The sequence below is a fragment of the Typopeltis vanoorti genome, chromosome 11, assembly GCF_054136105.1.
Source record: "Typopeltis vanoorti isolate ZY-2024b chromosome 11, IOZ_Tvanoo_1.0, whole genome shotgun sequence".
NCBI lineage: Eukaryota > Metazoa > Arthropoda > Arachnida > Uropygi > Thelyphonidae > Typopeltis > Typopeltis vanoorti.
In genome coordinates, this window is record NC_143559.1 from 59,478,328 (window position 1) to 59,497,778 (window position 19,451).

Here is a 19,451-nt window from a genome sequence, read left to right on the forward strand (position 1 = left end):
ATATTAGCAATTTCATCCATGCTCCCTAATCACTTGCTCATGCACAGCAATGTTGTATTATAGCTTTCTGTGACCTCTTTAATGCGGAAATGATGTATTTAAAAAAGGGGTTAGATGGGTTATGAATGATTCCAATGAATCAAACTCAAACAGGTAATGTTTATTTGTGTAAGCTTTTTTCCAAAAAAAAAAAAAAAGAAAAAGGGAAAAAAGTGTATTTTCTTAGATAATTTATACTATACATATGCATAATCTATAGGAGTTGCTTAAGCATCAAAGCTAGATAATGGGCAGGAGACCTCCATGTAGCCTTTTAAGGAATGCAGAGAACTGACCTGGACTTCTGAGTAATGGCCAGTTCTGACCTTGTAAGCATCCCTCATTCATTATCCACATACATATTTAGTAGATATCTACACGGATAATGAATGAATGAGGATAAGTTGGTAATTTGTTGTTTAGCCAACCAACTTCTGTATTGGCTTAAACCAGAAGATAGTACAAAAAAGGTAAAATATCATGCCCACTAGAGTGTCTCTGTTCTTATCATGGAACCAGGATGAAGAGTGAAAAGTCAGTTACTGGAAAAACTCAACATTAGTAAGATTCATGATAGGCACTATTAACATAAAGTAGCAACAGAAAAAAAGTAACAACAGAAGAATTAGAGAAATACTACATTGACATAATTGGTGTTACCTGGACAAAGACAAACGCAGGTGAGCAACCATAAAATGTTATATTCAGGTAATAATAATCAGGAAAAGGATAGGCTAGATGGATGGTGGCTAAAAGGATAGATGTTGAAGTATTCAACAATAAGCACAAAGCTAATCTTGAACACATGATTACATTTAAGTGAAACATTAAAATAGAGAAATGAACATAAGACTTAGCAGAAGATTGATCTAAGCAGATGCAGAGGAATTTTTCAAATCATTAAACAAAGAAGCTGACAAATAAAAAAAAAGGAAAGTTGGTACTTGCTGGACATCTAAACAGAGTATGAAATTAATACCCGAGAAACAGAAATTTGTTGAGAAATTTGGAGAAAAAAGCAAAACTAATAACAGTAAGTACCTGCTAATAATTAGTTCAGGACTAATTGCATGGACTAGTAATCACCAATACCATGTTCCAACAAAGATATACACAAATTCACATGGAAAGAGGATATGAGAAATAAGAAAAGTCATACTGACCGTGTTATTGTTAAAAGCATATACACTGTGGTTTGTAAGTCTACAGAAATTTTGAAATATGAAGTGATAATTTAGATTTGAGCCAAAAAAATGAATATTAAATTGAAAGGAAAATATGTAAGGAAGTTTAAAACAGAAAGTTAAGAAGCATTCATAGGTGATCTTTAGAATCCAATATACAAATATTATTGGAGAAAAAAATTAAACAGTTTGAAAAAAGTTTGTAATCAGGAGCACACAATACTTCAGACTCAGTGGCAGACTCTGAAGAAAATATTGATTCAGCCAGAGAGACGTGTGGAAGCTGTCTGAAAGGGGGAAAAAATTCCATGAATTTTACTTCTACTCAGGAAATATAAAAAGAAGTTATTGAAAAGAAAACAAGTCTTAAGTTTTAACAAGAATACAGAGAAAATGAAAAAAAAACAATGTATAAAAGCACCTAAACACAATTCATGAAAAGACAATAATAATTACATATGGGCATCTCCATTGGGGTTAGTAGTCATTGTGGGAAATGCATTACATAAACATTAATTATCAATACCTGTACAATCACTGACAAAGCACACACAAATGACTGGCAATCTATTGCATTCATTTACCACTTTCCAAGCAAAAAATCTAGACCTTGCCCTTGCTAATCACACTCTTGCTCGATTTCCATGGATGGCCTCTAGTTTTCCTTGCATTATTCACATACTGAAATATTTCCTCACATTAATCCTATAAATCCCCCTAAGCATCTTATCTTATACATCTCTATCATATCTGCACCCCCCCCCCACCTGCTGATCAACCAGCCTCTATAACCTACAAATCTTCAATCTCTCCTCCTATGGAGCATCCTCAGAAATGCTAACATCTCAGTCACTCGTCTCTGAATCCACTCCACCTTGTCCACATCTCCAACAAACCTACGCAACCAGATCTGTATGCAGTAATCCAGATGGGGCCTTATAAAGAAGAGGAATAACCTGCTAATCTCTGCATGTCAAGGTGTTCTTTAATAACCAAATAATCCTGCCTTCTAAATTTCAACTCCATATCCATCAAAATCCCTCCCCCCCTGAAAAAAAATATCTGGATTCATCAATTTCCTGGAGTATAGTTCCATCAATATGGTACACAATTGGTAATCTTTTCTCTCCAAAATGCATAATCTCACACTTTGTGACATTAAACTGATATCTGTTCTCCTTTGTTGCATATATATACTGCCTGTCTATTTAAAACATCCTATAAAATATCAACATCATCTTTATTGACTATCTAATTTTGCATCATCTGAAAAACTGAATAGTTCACCTCAGAACATTAATGTACAAATTACATAGCAGTGGCCAAAGTATATTGCCCTGTGGCACAAAACTAGTCAAGGCCTTCTACAGGACTCTGCTCTAGAATAAACTACTGTCTGATATATCTCCAACAACCAGCCTCTTATCCACATCATCAGCTTCAAATAAGAATTTAAGAAAAAAAAAATGTTCCAGAGTTATGAAAAGCATAGAAATGGAGGAAAGGGTAAAGGAATGAGTAATGATAAAAGCTGAAGATGTTCTAGTAGTTTGGAGTGATCACTATGAAAAATTTAATTGAAATAAGCAGTGATAGAATGGTGGTAGAAAATATTCAATAAGAATGCAATCAGGAGTACATATTACCTAGGCAGAAAATCTCAAAATCCTGAAATGTGACAATGAGTAGACAACATGTAAAAGAATTTCTCAAATATGGAACTGTAAAAGTTGTATAGTGGTGACACCATATAATTCAGAAGGTATAGTCTCAAGATGATTGCAATAGAGTTGTCACAGTACCCATCTATAAAAATAGAAATAAAACAATGTGAGAATTACAGAAGAATTTTTTACTGCATGTTCCAGGTAAGATTTATGCAAGCATACTTGAGAAAAAACTAAGAAAAATTGTGAAAGAGAAACTTGAAGAACACAAAGATGTAGACAGGCCATAGAGGGACTCTAAGGGTCAGATTTTTAATTTATGACAATCATGAGATTATAACAATCTATACATTTTGCATATCTGGAGAAAGAGGCATATGGTAAGTTGCAAAGAGAAAAGCTGTTCAAAATACTATATTATATGGTTCAAAATTACACAATGTAATACACAGCCTATGTTTAAACTGGAAGTCAGCAGCAGTTAAAGTTGAAGGAGGTAGAGAAAGGTGGTTTGATAAAAAATCAAGTATACACTATTTCCACTGTTATTCATAATTTATATGAATCACATTATGAAGGAAAGTGTAATTAAACCCAATAACAAAACTAGAGATGTTAATCTCAACTTTCTGCTTCATTTATATGATGATGTATTCCTAAAGGCCAGCCTGGCTGGCCGAGTGGTCAGCGTATCCGCTCTCTAGCCAAAAGGCTGCAGGTTCGAATCAAGCCATGGGCATGGATGTTTGTGATTGTCCTTGGAAATACTAGTGGTGGTAGATGGCATTGGTGTAGTTGCGGTCAGTTGGTGGATTGAGTGGCGGACAGAGTTGTATAGCAGGTGCCCTCCCTCGATGAGTCTTTGGATTCCCTGGAGGTGTCTAATAATAATAATAATAATAAACAAATCCAGTAAAAGCCTGAAATTCCTTACCTTAACTGAATAATTACTGTAACAAATCTGGAATGAAAATCAGCAGTAAAAACTATGAAAAAATAGACAGGAAGACTGAAAACATCAGCTACAAATGGAGAAGTAAAATGTTGCCACTATTTAAGTACAACTTTTAGTGAAGACAGCAAATTAAATATGGAAATAGAGAAGAGCTGGTATGCCAGGGAGTCAACTGAACAAATTCATGTGAAATAAGAGAGACATTAATCAAAACACTACTAGCTGCATGGTAGTCATGCAAGACAGTGGTCAAACCAATTTTATATTATAGAGGCGAGAGCTGGGTTAGAGGTAAAACAGTTGACCAAAGACTAGAGAACACATATTATTATTATTTCAGAGGAGTCAACAGACTCCTCTGAAATAATAATATCTAGAGTCAGTAGACTCATCGTGGGAGGCCCACTCAACTAGCAACTATCAATAACAAACCTTGAAGTTATTTACACTCCCTGCATTCACAATGCACTCTGATAGTGCATTACGCTCACCAACAATTCTTCACGTAAAAAATCTACTCATCACACCCTTCTTTACCGTATTTTATCCAACTTCCAGGGAAGGCCTCGTTCTTAATATCCGCTCTTTTTATAATTCATTCTGTATTAATCTGGTAGAATCCCTTAACTAACTCGAAGGTCTCTATCATATCTCCTCCTTTCCTCCTGTTCACCAAATTCTGTAATCCACATTCCATCAAATGCTCTTCATAACCAACACTGCAGAGTCCTAATATCACTTTGGTTATTTGTCTTTGGACCCCCCCACCACCACCACCTCTAGTGTTAACATCATAATGAAAGCCAGGCAACCAAATCTGAGTGCAATAGTTTGTGTGTGTCAGATCAATGCCTTCTTATATAGAGGCATCACTGCCACCTTATCCCTATATGTCAATGTACTTTTTATCACAGCAGCAATATGATGTACAGTCTTTGCAACACTTGCAATGTGCCTCAAAACTTTTAGTCTATTATCTACCATCACCCCAAGATCCCAAATATCATCCTTCCTGAAGTAGTGCAGCTCCATCAACACAGCATGTAGTCTTATATCTCTGGATTCAAAAGTGTAACACCTTGTATTTATCAATATTAAAACTACAATCCCACTCATCTGTCTAAGCTAAAAGTCTATACAAATCTTCCAGCAGAGAATTAATATCAGCAATACTCCTGATAATTCTACCTAACTCTGCATCATTTGCAAACATTTGAAGATCCTCAGTCAATGCACATAAAAGTGATTAATAGGTTAAACAGGAGGAGCCAAGAACAGAACCCTGAGTCATGCTACGGATCATTTTTTCTGAGACACTGTTGAATCATACATATGAGAACTGTGAGAAAAATTTGGAAGAGTAAACAGATGGCATCAATGACAGAATCGCATTAAAAATGAATATAATTACTAAGAAATTTGACATTGTTAGCATTCAAGAATGTTTGAGCAGAGCTAATCTCAGGTGGCATGTTCACTTAAACAGATTGCAAGAGGAAATATTAGCAAAGCATGCTTTTGATTGAAGGATAGCAGAATAAAATTCAGAGGAAGACCAAGATCTAGGTAGAATGATGCAGTTGGAAGTGTTCCAGAAGAACTAAATATAAGATCTGACAATACTGGAGTCCTGATAAATATGAATAATTTGGACAAAAGTTGTCAAGAGGAAGTTAATAATAATGTAACCTTTTCTTGTAGTATTAACAAAGCATCCTTACATCCCTTGAAAGTACATATCAGGAATCTGATGATGATATAATCTATATCAGATAATCTATATATCACAGGATAGAATGTGAAGAGTTTAGTATTTTCAGGGAAAATGGATATGGGATGGGTACTGCTGATGATAGATGAATTGCGGCCAAAAAAGAATAGGAGATAGGTGGGAGAGTGGCTGTTCATTTGAAGCAGTTTCATGTGAGATCAAGGCTAGTAAAAAAATATACAGTTGGTTGTTATATAGGCCAGGGAATTGCACAGATGATCTGGAAGACATGCATCAGCAAATTATGAGTACAGGTCAAGTGTACTCATATAGTATGAGTACAGGTCAAGTGATTATCAGGGACTTCGACTGTGAAGATATAGAAAGATCACACGGCAGGAAGGAAAAGGAATTTATACACCTCCTGAGAGATAATTACTTGAGGCAGCATATGATGGAGGTCACTAATCAGGTAGGAGTTAGATGGATGTAATATCATTAAACGTGAGCAACAGAAGAAGAAAATGAAGTAGAGGGTATATAAGGAGAAAGGCGACCAGCAAACTCATGACTGGTACAAGGCTCAGGCAAGAATGGTAACCACCGTGGTAAGGAAAGCAAAAATCAGATTACGAGAATCTAGTCAAGCAGGTCAAAGGAAATCTCAAAGAGTTATTTTGTCATGTGACAAGAATGACCATGGAAGATTAACCTTAATGAGTGATGATGTCATGAGGTGACAGCAGATAATATAACTGAGTTATCGAGTGATCACTTTGCAAGAGTATATCATCCAAGTGAAGTTTCTGTTTTAACCTATGTGACATATACTAATGTGGGAACAGAGGTGGATAAATTGGAGATTCTTATGATGTTGCAGAATCTCAATGTAAACACAGCTGTAGAATTAGATGGGATATCAGCTTGGGTTTTGCAAGAATGTGCAAGGGGACAGGCAATGCCTCTGACTAGGCTCATTAATTTACGAGGTGGTCCGAAAAGTTCTCGGCCTTGACCATAGATGGCAACACTATCAGCAAGAGAGTTTTTTCCCTATATTGGTACATATGTCATAAACATCCATGTGAAATTGCATGTCATTCTATCAAGTAGTTTGTTTTATACAACTGTCTGAAGCAAAAGTGTTGTCTGTATCCCTTGAAATGGATAAAATTGAATTTCATGTGGTTATAAAATTCTTTGTAAAAGAGGGTTTAACGCCAAAAGAAATTCATTCAAAGTTCATAAAAGTTTATGGGCACTCTTCTCCTTCGTTTTTGACTATTAAGAAATGGGCTGCCAAGTTTAAACATGGCCGTTCAAGCCTTGAAGACGATCAATGTGAAAGACGTCCAAAAAGTGTAACAACGTCAGAAATCATTGATCAAGTGTACAATATGATATTGAATGACCAGTGTTAGTTCTTGAATAAGGACCTTTTCATCAAAAGGATCATTCATTCAAGATTTAACAAGAATACAATAATAACCAAGAAATACTTGTACTGTTAGTAAAGAAACAAATTGTTAATAGAGAACATAATTGAATTACCTTAAAATGAAGTAGAAGTACAAAAAAAAAGGAGGAATTTGCCTGTCTAGATAGAAATATTGTCGTTTGAAAACACTAGTAAGAAAAAAATACTCTATGCAAAATGTATGTCAATGCAAACAAAAGCCCAAAGGTTGCATGTGAGTTACCCACGATAAGCGTAACGCCTGAAGCGAAGGTATTCGTGGAAAAAGAATTGAACTCGCATTCCTCGAAAAGAGTGCTCTTGAGGAGAAGAGTTGTGACTAAACAACTTAAGGACCAATAGGAAGGCATCATCATGTGTATCAAGGATTTAGGCCTAGCATGGCCTGTTGCGGTCATCGTTGAATCGTTTTAGAGGACGTCCTGGTTTTCTTTTTCCTAATGGCTTGTACTTTAAGGCTTGATTTGGTAATCTTTCTGTTTTCATTTTTTGAACGTGTTCCATCCATTTATGTTTATATTTTTTAATTTTTTCTATTACTGGTTCTTGGTTTAATTCTTTCATAGGAAGGCGCCGTGAGAAAACTTCTGCAGCGAAAAGAGGGTGCAACAAGAGATAATAAATGCGGGTTCACGCGGGTTTCGAGCCCCCGTTTTTTCTGTTCCTGTTTTCATTCAGATCCATGATGCCGACCAGCAGAAGGGAATTCTACGGCATCGAACAGCAAGTTTCTCCCCATTGCTGACTGCCGAGTATCGGGCGAGTTGTACGTGAGATGACGGTTCCACTGACTCGGGCCATCGGTAGAAGCGCTACCGGAATGAGACAACAGAAAGGTCCTCCAGGGAGACGGGCAGTCAGACGATAGTAAACAGCGAGATGAGCGTTCCCCAGGAGTGCAGAAAATGGTTGTACGTGATGAGCGAAGGGACCTCCATGTGGGCGCAACCCACTGAAGCAGTAAAGTATTTAACAGTAAAGGACAGACAAAGGGGACACGGTAACCTCATGCAGTGGTGGTAATGTACAGAATTTTCTTATTTATTAACAATTAGCACTAGAGGAAAAGAGTGAATCAATTTCTAGTTGGAAGAAAAATGGACAATTGCCTAGAGAACTTTTTGAATGACTTATATGCATTGTAACTTGTTGGTTCCATTGGACTGGTAATCGGAGGACTTAAGTTCTTATGTGAGACCTAATTAATGTGGTGAGGTCTGTTGGCATTTGAAGTTAAAATTGTAAACTTGTATTTTCCCATGCTAAGTGTGTTTTAATTGACCAGAGGATATGAGTTATATGTTCATTAACTAGAGTGTTATTTATGATTGTCAGTTGATTTAATATAGGTATTGTGATAAGCTTTTGATATGTTTAAACCTAATTGTAAACTCATTAGATCTTTAATAAACATATTTTAGTATGTAAGCCTGGGTTTTACTTGAGCATGAGACTAATTTACCACTCATAAAAGTTTGAACCTATGAATAAGGGGAAGGTAAAGAATAATTAGAAAGGATAGGGCCATCACCTACAAACTGAGATCTCTACAGATGATATATATATTTAACGAATTTAGATAGCTGTTAGAACTCTGGGAAATTTCTCTGAGCAAGAATTCTTCTGTTCTAGGACTCTGACTGGCGTAGCTGGAACAAACAAATTTGTCAGTTCGAAAAGGAGATGGCCTCAGAGAGATAGACTGGAGATCTCATTCTTAGTTGGCACAAGAGGGGATAATAGTAACATAGATTTAAAGAAAAACCACGACATAACGCCGCCGAGTCAAAGTGCTTGAAATTACTGAGACTATAGGCATTTCAAAAGAACTTATAGGATATATTTTGCATGAAGAATTGCATATGAAAAAGCTTTGCGCAAGATGGGTGCCATGCTTGCTCACAGCAAATCAAAAATGCACTCGCATGAAAATCTCTGAACAGTGTTTGGAGCGTTTTAACAAGAATAAAACTGATCTTGCACGTCGATTTATTACTATGGATGAGACGTGGATTCACCATTACACACCAGAATCCAAATAGCAGTCAAAACAGTGGACATAAGCCAGTTTTTCAGTGCCAAAGAAGACAAATCGGTTCCATCAGCAGGAAAGGTCATGGCATTGGTGTTTTGGGAAATAAAGGCATTTTCTTCATTAATTATCTTAAAAAGGGTAAAACAATAACCAGGGAATATTATTCTGATCTTTTAACCAGACTAGACAAAAAAATTCATGAGAAAAGACCCGGTTTGCAGAAGAAAAAATAATTTTTCATCAGTACAATGGGAAAATTAAGGGATCTGCACTATGAATTGTGGGAACATCCACCCGATTTCCCCAGATTTGGCTCCTTCTGACTTCTATCTCTTTCCAAAACTAAAACTCTTTCTCGCTGGTCAGCATTTTTCTTCGAATCAAGAGATGATTGCAGCTGTAGAGGGGTATTTTGCAGATCTTACTGAGAACCAGTACAGGGATGGGATAATGGCACTGGAACATTGCTGGAATAAATGTATTGGTCTTAATTGATATTATGTTTTTATTTTTCAACATAATTTTGAAATTATAAATTCGTTTTTTCATTGTTAGGCTGAGAATGTTTTAGACCACCCTCATAAGTCTCAGTTCTGGTAGAGTTCCAAGGGAGTGAAAAGAGGATAAAATAATTTCCTTGCATAAGGAAAGTTCTAAGATTGCGGTAGCAAATTATAGACCAATCAGTATCAGGCATGGTGGTAAAAGTAGTGGAAAAATTAGTCAATAAGGAAATTCAAGAATGGGTTGATAAGAATATGATACTCTATGAGGGACAACATAGCTTTGTGAAGGGTAGGTCTTGCTTTAGTAATTTATTGACTTTTTATAATAGAGAAACAGCAGAGGTGAATAAAGGAAATAGCTACATGATGATTCTGCTGGATTTTAGAGATGCATTTGACAGAATATTATATGGAACTTTGTTATGCAAATTAGAACAAATGGAGATGACACTGGTTATGTGGATATAATGGTGGCTGTTGGACAGATATCAAAAATCGGTATATGGAGGGACAGAATCAAGGCAAAAAACAGGTGAGTAGTGGTGGGCTGCAAGGTGCTGAGACCACTACTGTTTAATTTGTACATAAATGATATAGGAAATAACCTGAAAGGAAATATTCAGTTGTTTGCTGATAATGTGAAATTAGGTAGAGTAATAGTAATCAAGGTAATGTGGAGAACTTGCAGGATGATTTAAATAGACTGTCAGTATGGGCAAAAGATAATAGGTATCAGTTTAATGTTGAGAAATGTAAAGTTATGCACTTTGAGATAAATAGATTATAAGCTATATACTACATTGATGGAACTGTGCTATAAAAAATAAAAAAAAAAAAAAAAAAAAAAAATCAGCTAACGCCTTTTTATTCCCTTATATACGGGAGTAGGCGAGGCCATTTAGCCCTATCTAACTTTTGGAGACTGAGTGGGCAGTTCAATCTCCACTGGTACCCAATCAGAGACAGATGGCCCAAGGCTATCACTAATTAAGCGGTACGCAGTGAAGAGAGACGGCTCAAATGTGCCGCCATCTCGTGGTCTCTAACCCTAACACAATATATTTAATGTCTGAAATAATGTGGGTTCTACGGTCGATTTTCTTGAGTTTACAGGACGAAAAACCCGAGTTTCCGGGAGGAAAAACCTGCTTGCCCGTGCCAGAGATCGACTAACTCGGGAACCGGTCGAAAAAAGGCTTAGAAAAATTTCCTCTAGTCGCCGACTAGACTCGAAACCAAGACTTCCTTCGTGCGGCCTAGTGCGGTGGTATGCAAACGCCACATCCACTGAGCTACACAGGCTCTCTATAAAAAATAGATTAATCTAAAGATTTAGGGGTGGTGGTAGAGAGAGAATTAAAGTTTAGAGGACATATTGCTAAGGTAGTCCACAAGATTGCTTGGCTATTGAAGAACACATTAACAAGTAGAGATATGGAAGTTGTTATTCCTCTTTATAAGGCCTTGGCATGTCCACCTGGATTGCTGTGCTCAGATCTAGTCGCCTTGGTTTTTTGGGGGATGAGGAAGTAGTTGAGAAGATTCAGAGGTGAGTGACCAAGATGGTGAGTGGTCTGTGGAATGTTCTCTATGAGGATAGATTGCAGATTGAATTGCAGAAGTTGGTTGATAAGAGAAAAAGAGGGGATATGATAGAAACATTTAAGTTACTTAAAGGGTTTAAAGGACTGATGCAGGGGAAATGTTTCAACACCTCCCCTGCATCTTCCCCTGGCTAGAGGAGTCAGAACAAGGGAAGTTAGAAGTCCTTGGAAGTTGAATAAAGGTGTAGTCCTCACACCCCTACACGTGGAAACGTGCAGGGGTGCGAGCACTAGATTTTTTGCTTGCAGTTGTGAATGAGTGGAATGAGTTGCCAGAGTCAGTTGTGAGTGCTTTGTCTGTCAATGGGTTCAAGGAGATGTATGATAGATTGTGTGGATAGTTTTACCCTCCCATGATGAGTCTTTGGCTCCATGGAGGTCCCCGTGTGATAATAATAATAAATACGTACAGGGTGATCCAAAAATAACAGAAAAAGTAGAAATTCAATAATTTGAAAAGTATAGACAGTAACATGATGTGCTTTTCACCGAAATGCACAGAAAGACATGGGATTTTTTTTAATAATGAAAAATTTTATTTCCAGAATCGTTACATTTGTCACCGAAGTGGCGCTGTAGCATTCCCGGAGCTGCTGCCTGTCAATATTTAAACAGATCTGGAAATTGTGGAAACCCCTTTGCATCAGCCAAAGGTGACAACTTGTGTGGGTTCACTGCGGCATTCATTATAGGCCCCTTTTTCTTTGAGGAAGTCCACAGCGGTACATTTCAAACTGTTTCTGTCACACTTGAGCATTATGCAGTGCTTTTTAAGAGACAGCATCATTCCCTCCTTGCAAAAGAGGCAAGTGCTCCATAGTGTAACATTCATGCAGGATGGAGCGCCTCTGCACATCACAGGTCCTGTCCAGCACCTGTTGCGATCGACATTTGGCAATGACTGTATCCTCAGTCGCTCTTTCCCGCACGAATGGCCACCAAGGTCTCCAGACCTTACACCTTGTGACTTTTAGTTATGGGGCTACTTGAAGTCACAGGTGTACAGAGGTCGGCCGACGTCATTGGCCATGTTGAAAGAAGCTATTTGCCATCATGTGGCAGGAATTACAGCTGAAACTTTCTTCGATGCTGTGCCACATCTGACGGCCGTCACATTGAACATTTGTAATCCTAGCTACGTTGCGAACTGTGCTGCAGCAATGTACAAACTACTGACATAACTGAAGCGCCACCTGTCAGTGGCAAATGTAACTATTCTGACAAAATTTTTTGTTATTAAAAAAATCCCATGTCTTTCTGTGCATTTCTGAAAACCGCATTGTGCTACTCTCTATACTTTTCGAATTACTGAATTTTTACTTTTTCGGATCACCTGGTATATATGCATGTATCTTGATTTAACACAAAAGTATCCCAAAAAATAAAATAATAATAAATAAAACGAAAATAATGGAAAGTATTCTGACTCAGAATCTGTCTTAAACAGGTAAAGTTTACTTTTTTCTTTATTTTTTAATTTATATTTCCTTATATAATTTGTATTGTATTGTATACTAACTTTGTGTACATAACCATTGTGATTTCCATCTTGATTTTAAACCCAAATTTAAAAAAATTAATTAAAAAAGTTAATTTATTTTCTAATAAATTTCAATATATTGCATTAAATAGTAAATACTGTATTGTAAAGGATTCTCCTCAAAAAATTTCAAACCAAACATCAGTGGAATTTTAGGACTCAAACCTAAATTAGATATACAAAAAAAAGAGGTACTTTATAAGACATGGTCAGTATTAGCATCACAAATAGACAGGTTTGTACTTCCAGTTGGTACACTTGAATTACAGTACTAAACTATAAGGCTGACCACCTGACATCATTCTTCTACTCTCGTTTGTAGAGAAGACTTTCAACTATACCACAACATCTGCCTCAGATCTTACTGCAACCTAATTACTATAAGTGAGATTATGTCCCTTAGTGACTTCAATGTTTACACTCGAACTAGCTTCCTTCTCTAACTCCAATGATTAGAATGGAAAAAATGCTAAAATATTTGCTGTCAACCATAACTTAGCATTTTTTTTTTCCTTTACTCCACCAGAATAATAATTATCATCATCCTGCTAACAAACTGGACCCTTTCTTAACCAGCTCTCATTCCAAATATACTGTAAATGTTAGCTCTTCTCTTGGTAACTGAGCCAATTACTTTGTCTCTTTTCTTTTCAACAGGAAAGCCTTCAACTAGTCATTATCAATACCATGTCTTTGGCAATACAATGGTGTCTAATGAAGTAGTATTGTGGTTGCTTTCCCAATCCAAACACTTGTTTTTAAGAATCCTTGCTGGAATGAGACCATTAACCATTGTTGGAAATTAAGCATTAACCATGCTTGATTTCCAACAAGTGTATCACAGTAGTTCCAGTTAAAGATTCTACATATCTCAAGTGGCTCAAGTCAAAATTTCTAGCCTTGCACTCAGCACACACTACAGCACACATCTATGAACACTGAAGTTACTAAGAGACAATCTCACTAATAGTAATTACGTTGAAAAAAATCTGAGAAGATGTTGTGGTATAGTGGAGGGACTTCTCTACAAAAGTTGGAGCAGAATGATGTTAGGTGGTCAGTCTTATGGTTTGGTACTATGTTACAAGTGTACCAACTGGAAGTACAAACCTATCTTTCTGATGATGACCAAATGCATAAATCGTTGCCTACTCAAATGGCAGTTGTCCCTTACGAAGATTATGGAACATTAATTTCTGCCTGTCAGCATTTCCAAATAGCATCACTATAACATCATCCAAAGATAAATGACCTAGTAATAGTCCTTCAACTCTTATATAGACAAGAACACCAAATTGCCTCTCAAAATACAAAGAACAGTAAATTGCATATATCCTCTGATATTTTGCCAGAAAGACATCACTAAACCTTAATAACTTGGATACAGTGGTGCGTCGCAATTCGACATTAATCCATCGCAGAACTAATGTCGAATTGCGAAACTGTCGAATTGTGGGACAGTATTTCCCATATATGTCATTGGAAAATAGATTAATTCATTGTTGGACCCCCCCCAACGGGGAATTGGAAGAGAAATACACCATACTATTCACTTTACGTATTTTACTATTGTATAACACACTAAATTACAAAATTGCCTATTGTGTACAAAATATACACAATCTATTGAGCCTTAGATGTTGGAAGGAAGTCTTTCTTTATCATGTTCTACCTCTTCTCATCTCTTTGCTTGAACAGAGAAGAGGAATTGATCAAGGGTGGACTGTCTCTCTCTTTTTCAAGATGGTTTTTAAGTGATGCATGATGGTGTTGTTGAACAAATCTGTCATTCTACACACATCGGCAGTGTTGGGGTGCCATTCCAAATAAACAGACTGCACCTTCTCCCAGTGGAATAAAACTTCTTTAATGGCAGTTGTTGGTATCGGCCCTTTTTCTCTGCCATCCTCTTCTTCAGGTGAAATTCCTCTTTGTCTCTCCTTTGTTTGCTGTATGCTGAGTGCTCTGAGTTCTTCCATGGTCAGTTCATCATCATGATCCTCCACAAGCTCTTTTACATCAGCCTCATCAACCTCTTGTATGTCGAGATTCTCCACCGTCGAAATGATCTCTCGCATGGCGGCAGCTGCTTGGTCTGCACTGTTGTCATCTTGAAAAAAATTAGGAACAAGTTTCTTCCACAATACATGAAGGGTTCTCTGTGTCACTCCATCCCAGGCAGTTTTAATAAAGGAAATGGAGTGGAGAACATTGAACTCGGTTTTCCAGAAGTCCATCAGTGTCTTGTCAGAAGAGTGAGTCACACTAAAAAGTCATGAGAACAAAGACTTGATGTAAAGTTTTTTAAAACATGCAATCACTTCATGATCCATGGGTTGGATCAGTGACGTGTTTAGATGCAAGAACTGGACTTTGATGAAGTCAAAGTCAATTTCAAGAATGTCCTCTAAGTCTTGAGGGTGGGCACTAGCATTGTCAAGGATCAGCAGTGCTTTCAAAGGCAAATTGTTGTCAGTGAGGAGCTTCTTCATGCTTGAGGCAAACAACTCAAAAATCCAATCTTTGAAAACTTGTTGGTCTACCCAGGCTTTTGCATTAGATTTCCACATCACTGGCAGTTTGGACTTGATGATTTTCTTCCCAAAGCACTGAGGATTTTCTGAGTGGTAGACCAGAAGTGGCTTTAGTTTAAAGTCTCCGCTTGCATTTGCTGCCAATAACAAGGTAAGCCTATCTTTCATAGGCTTATGTCCTGGGAGCTTCACTTCTTCTTGCATGATGTAAGTTCAATTTGGCAAGCGCTTCCAAAATAACCCAGTTTCATCCCCATTAAAAATTTGCTGTAGTAGGTAACCTTCCTTCCTGATTAAATCTTCAAATTTTTTCACAAATTTTTCTGCAGCCTCTTTATCTGCACTAGCAGCTTCTCCCTGTCTGAGAACACTATGGATGCCTGTTCTACCATGGAATAATCTGTGAAACCAGCCTCGACTTGATTTAAATTCCTCAGTCTGATCTGAGGTACATCTTGGAGTTTTCTTCTGCAATTCTTCAAAAATTAACCTAGCCTTCTCACAGATCATTGACTGAGTTACTGGATCTTCCTTCATCTGTCTTTCTCTAATCCAGGTGATAAACAGCTTTTCCATTACCCATAAAGGGATGCTAGGGTGTCTGTTGGTGTAATGAAATTTCTGACAAGAATAGATCTTCAATCAATGAAGGAAGGAATGCCATACTCTTGAGCTACATCTATAATTGTTCTACCTTTCTGCACTTTATCTACAATTTCTTTCTTCTTCTCTATGCTCAACTAACTGTGCTTCTTTCCCGAATTATTCCTCTGTTCACTTCTCTTTGGACCCATTCTTAAATTTCACTCAAAAAAATAATAACTGCAGATGCACAAAATTTTTACTTTCTGAAAAATGCAGAATTAAAAATTAGCACAAACAACACGAGCAAACACCAATGCAGCCCAACAAGAAATGACAAATAACATCGCACAATTCCATGCATGCGCATGCGCCGGCCTGCGAAATTCAACTGTCGAACTGCGGGATGTCGAATTGCGAGGCACTACTGTATCAAGAAGTCTCCTAGTCCAGATGGTATCTCTCTAGTTTTTTTTTTTTTTAATGTGAATATCACCAAGAAAAGGTTGTGGCCGGTTTTCCCTTTCAGTCGTTTCCGATCGTAGGTTTGTAAGTATTGCCCACAAAGTATTCCTGGTGAGATTTTTACAGTTCACCACTGCTTTCCCCAATCCCCCAATTTTATCCGGGCTTGGGACTGGCATATGGCCAGGACATATTCATGACTGCAGTCCATGTGTGTTCACAGCACCGGTTTGCCTGTTCTGGGGGATGGAAAAAAAACTGTACCTTTGTATGAGACCGGCTAACTCATCTTTGGTTGTAAGAGACCAGATAAAGGTTCCTCAAGTCACTAACAGGAATCGAACCCAGGTCTTTCTGACCAAAGGGCTTCATCTATACTGACTGAGCTATGAAGGCTCAGAAAAGGTAGTAATGGGTAAAAATTAGATAATCCAGTTCTGCTTCTCTAGGCATCATACTTTTTCACAACACTTCATGCTTAGCAATTAACCATCTTTTAGTTGGTGGAAATTATTCACCAACTAAAAGATTTTTCCAAACATCCATGTCTGCTGCAGTGAGATTCAAACCCACAATCTGCTGGTTGAAAAGTGATGTTATCCAACTAGCCAACCAGGACAGCCATAATTGTGCTAGTATGCTCAATCTGCATGCCCCAATTAACATTCACCCCACAAGACTAGGGAGGAAGGGGACAAATTATCTGTGTATGTAACAGGCTATTCCAAAATCTTTACTGGGTAAAATGGAACAAATGGGGATAGATGTGAAGCTGATGTGGATAAAACATTGACTAATGGATAGACAAAGAGTATTCAATGGTGAAGTAGAATTCGGAAGAAGAAGGCTAGTGGTATGCAGGGCTCTGTACCTAAACTGCTGCTATTTAATGTGTTCATGAATGGTCTGAGGCAGAATATTCAGTTTGCTGATGATGTAGAACTTGGAGGGCAATGCTAATAAAGGTGATGCAGATCCTGCAGGATGATTTAAAGAGATTGACAGTGTGAGTGAATGGTTCTCAGTTTAATGTCATAAAGTAAGGTTGTACAATGAGATGATAAGATTACAAACTGTGTATTTTGTACTGATGAAACTAGTCTTCAGAAAACTGATGATGGACAGGGTACTTGTGCACAGATTTGGTCACATGGGTTTCTTAGGAATGAGGAAAGAAGAAAGGATCCAGATATGAGTGAGAATTCTGAAATGTTCTCTATGAGAATAGATTCAAGATATGCGGGTTTATAGTGCAACCACAACGAAGCCTCTGCAAAATAGTGCAATCATTAAACTGACATTCAATTTATTTGTATGTGCTGTATTCAATTCCATTAAATGCCTCAGAAGTGAGTGGTCTGCCTGTTTTATTCTATAAAACAGTCACACAGAATATGCTGGCTTCAGAGTCTTTGTTGCTTTACCCATAATTGAACACCAAACCAACTTATTTCATTAAATGTCAGAATGAGTTTTTAACCAGCACTTTTTTTCTCTCTATATACCAATCCACACAAGATGTGGCAGAACCTATGGCACAATGATGTCATGAGTAGGATGTGATGGCTGGGAAAGAAGGAAACTATTGATGTTTTTCTTGAAAAGTTGGAAGCTGAATTGCAGGGAAATATTTTTTGATGAAGGCTGCTCCAGAAAACAGAAGTGGAGGAGAAGCAGCTTCGTGAGTTTGCAGTGGAACTGTAAATAGATGCTGGAAGCCGCTAGAGACAGAAATGAAACAGACCATAATAAAGTGGGTGAAGTGAGTCAGTGAGAACATTATCTACTAGCCAAATCATACTACTCTGGATAACATTAAGAATCTTTGGAAAGATTTTGGTGCACCAACTCAAATGTGAGAATGGCATTCTAAGGTTTTTTTCATATTTCAGATTTATACAGAATTAGTAGCCAGATAGGTGAAAAGTAGTGGCTTGAACAGAAAAGGATGCTAGTTTTCAGAGATCAATGAAACTATTGATGTGATGTGATTATGTCAGGGAAGGCTAAAAGTAAATGTCATTCAAAGGGGGGAGAGATCTCATTTTATCTTGTGACATATAGTACTGCAGGTAAAGAAGATGAATTGCAAGACAGAAGGTAAGACTGCATTTTAGCAGTACTGAAGGTGACTACATTATTCTTCATACATAGTCTGAAAGCATTCATAACCTAACTTTCCGTGTTATTCATAGAAAATTCTGATACTTAACGGTAGACTCTCTAATTTTGATTCATTTTGCAGGTTACTGAATAAAGTTTACTTAATTTCGGCTATAAACAATTTACTCCATTCATACATGCATGCACATGGACACCATTTCAACCCAACAAAAAAAAATTTTGTCTGATTTGCTGAACTCTCTCTCGCTCTCACATACACAGGACCTGATATTTATTTTAAACAGCACACGTTTTGGGAGAGGGGAAGTTGCTTTTGCCTTACCTGCTAATTTTGCTACATCAGCAGCAGATTTAAAAGTGGAACATAAAGCTCTGTAGTACGCAGTCATTATTACTTTATTTACACAATATAATATAATAAATTACATAACATACTCAATTACAAGTAATTTCCACGATTCACAACTGTATCCTTATTCGTGATCATGACTTTAAACATAATACAAACATTTATTACTTACAATGTTGTTACTGGAAGTACTATGCTGCCACCTACATCGCACAGTGATAAAGGAACGACCAATGCAAATCCCTTCTATTCTGAAGAATATAAGATCAAATTCCTGAATTTCTAAAAGGCGGTAGCGGATTTTATTTTATTTATACTTCATGTTACGAAAGTAATGAGTTCAGCGAAAATATCGAAATTCGCATAATTCGAGCATTGTCGCTGAAATGGGGAAAAAAATAATGAAATAAAAGCAGCAGACGAAATAGTAAACAGGAAAGAAGAGTGAATTAAATTAACACAATCACAGATTCATCTTCGACATGAAAACCTCGGGACATTCTTATCTAATGAGAATCTTACGTTGTCTACAGTGCCATTTCTCCTTACGAATTTAACATGCATCCTTTAAAATACTGAAACTTTCGCACAGCAAATCTTTTGCTGAACATGCTTTCAAGATGACCAGTTTCTTTTAAATTAAAATTTTCTATTAAATTTTTTAAATTTTCTATTAAAC

General features: G+C 37.1%; 1 protein-coding gene across 1 annotated transcript in view; it reads right to left on the minus strand.

Moving 5' to 3' along the window:
• The window catches only part of mRpS5 (mitochondrial ribosomal protein S5), a 119,957-nt gene extending 101,019 nt beyond the window's left edge, over positions 1 to 18,938 (minus strand). The window contains exon 1 of the mRNA XM_090399991.1: positions 18,746 to 18,938. Within this exon, the coding sequence (XP_090256117.1) occupies positions 18,746 to 18,812 (67 nt within the window). The 5' untranslated portion in view covers positions 18,813 to 18,938. The remainder of the gene's footprint in view (positions 1 to 18,745) is intronic.
• Between the last annotated feature and the right edge of the window lie 513 nt (positions 18,939 to 19,451).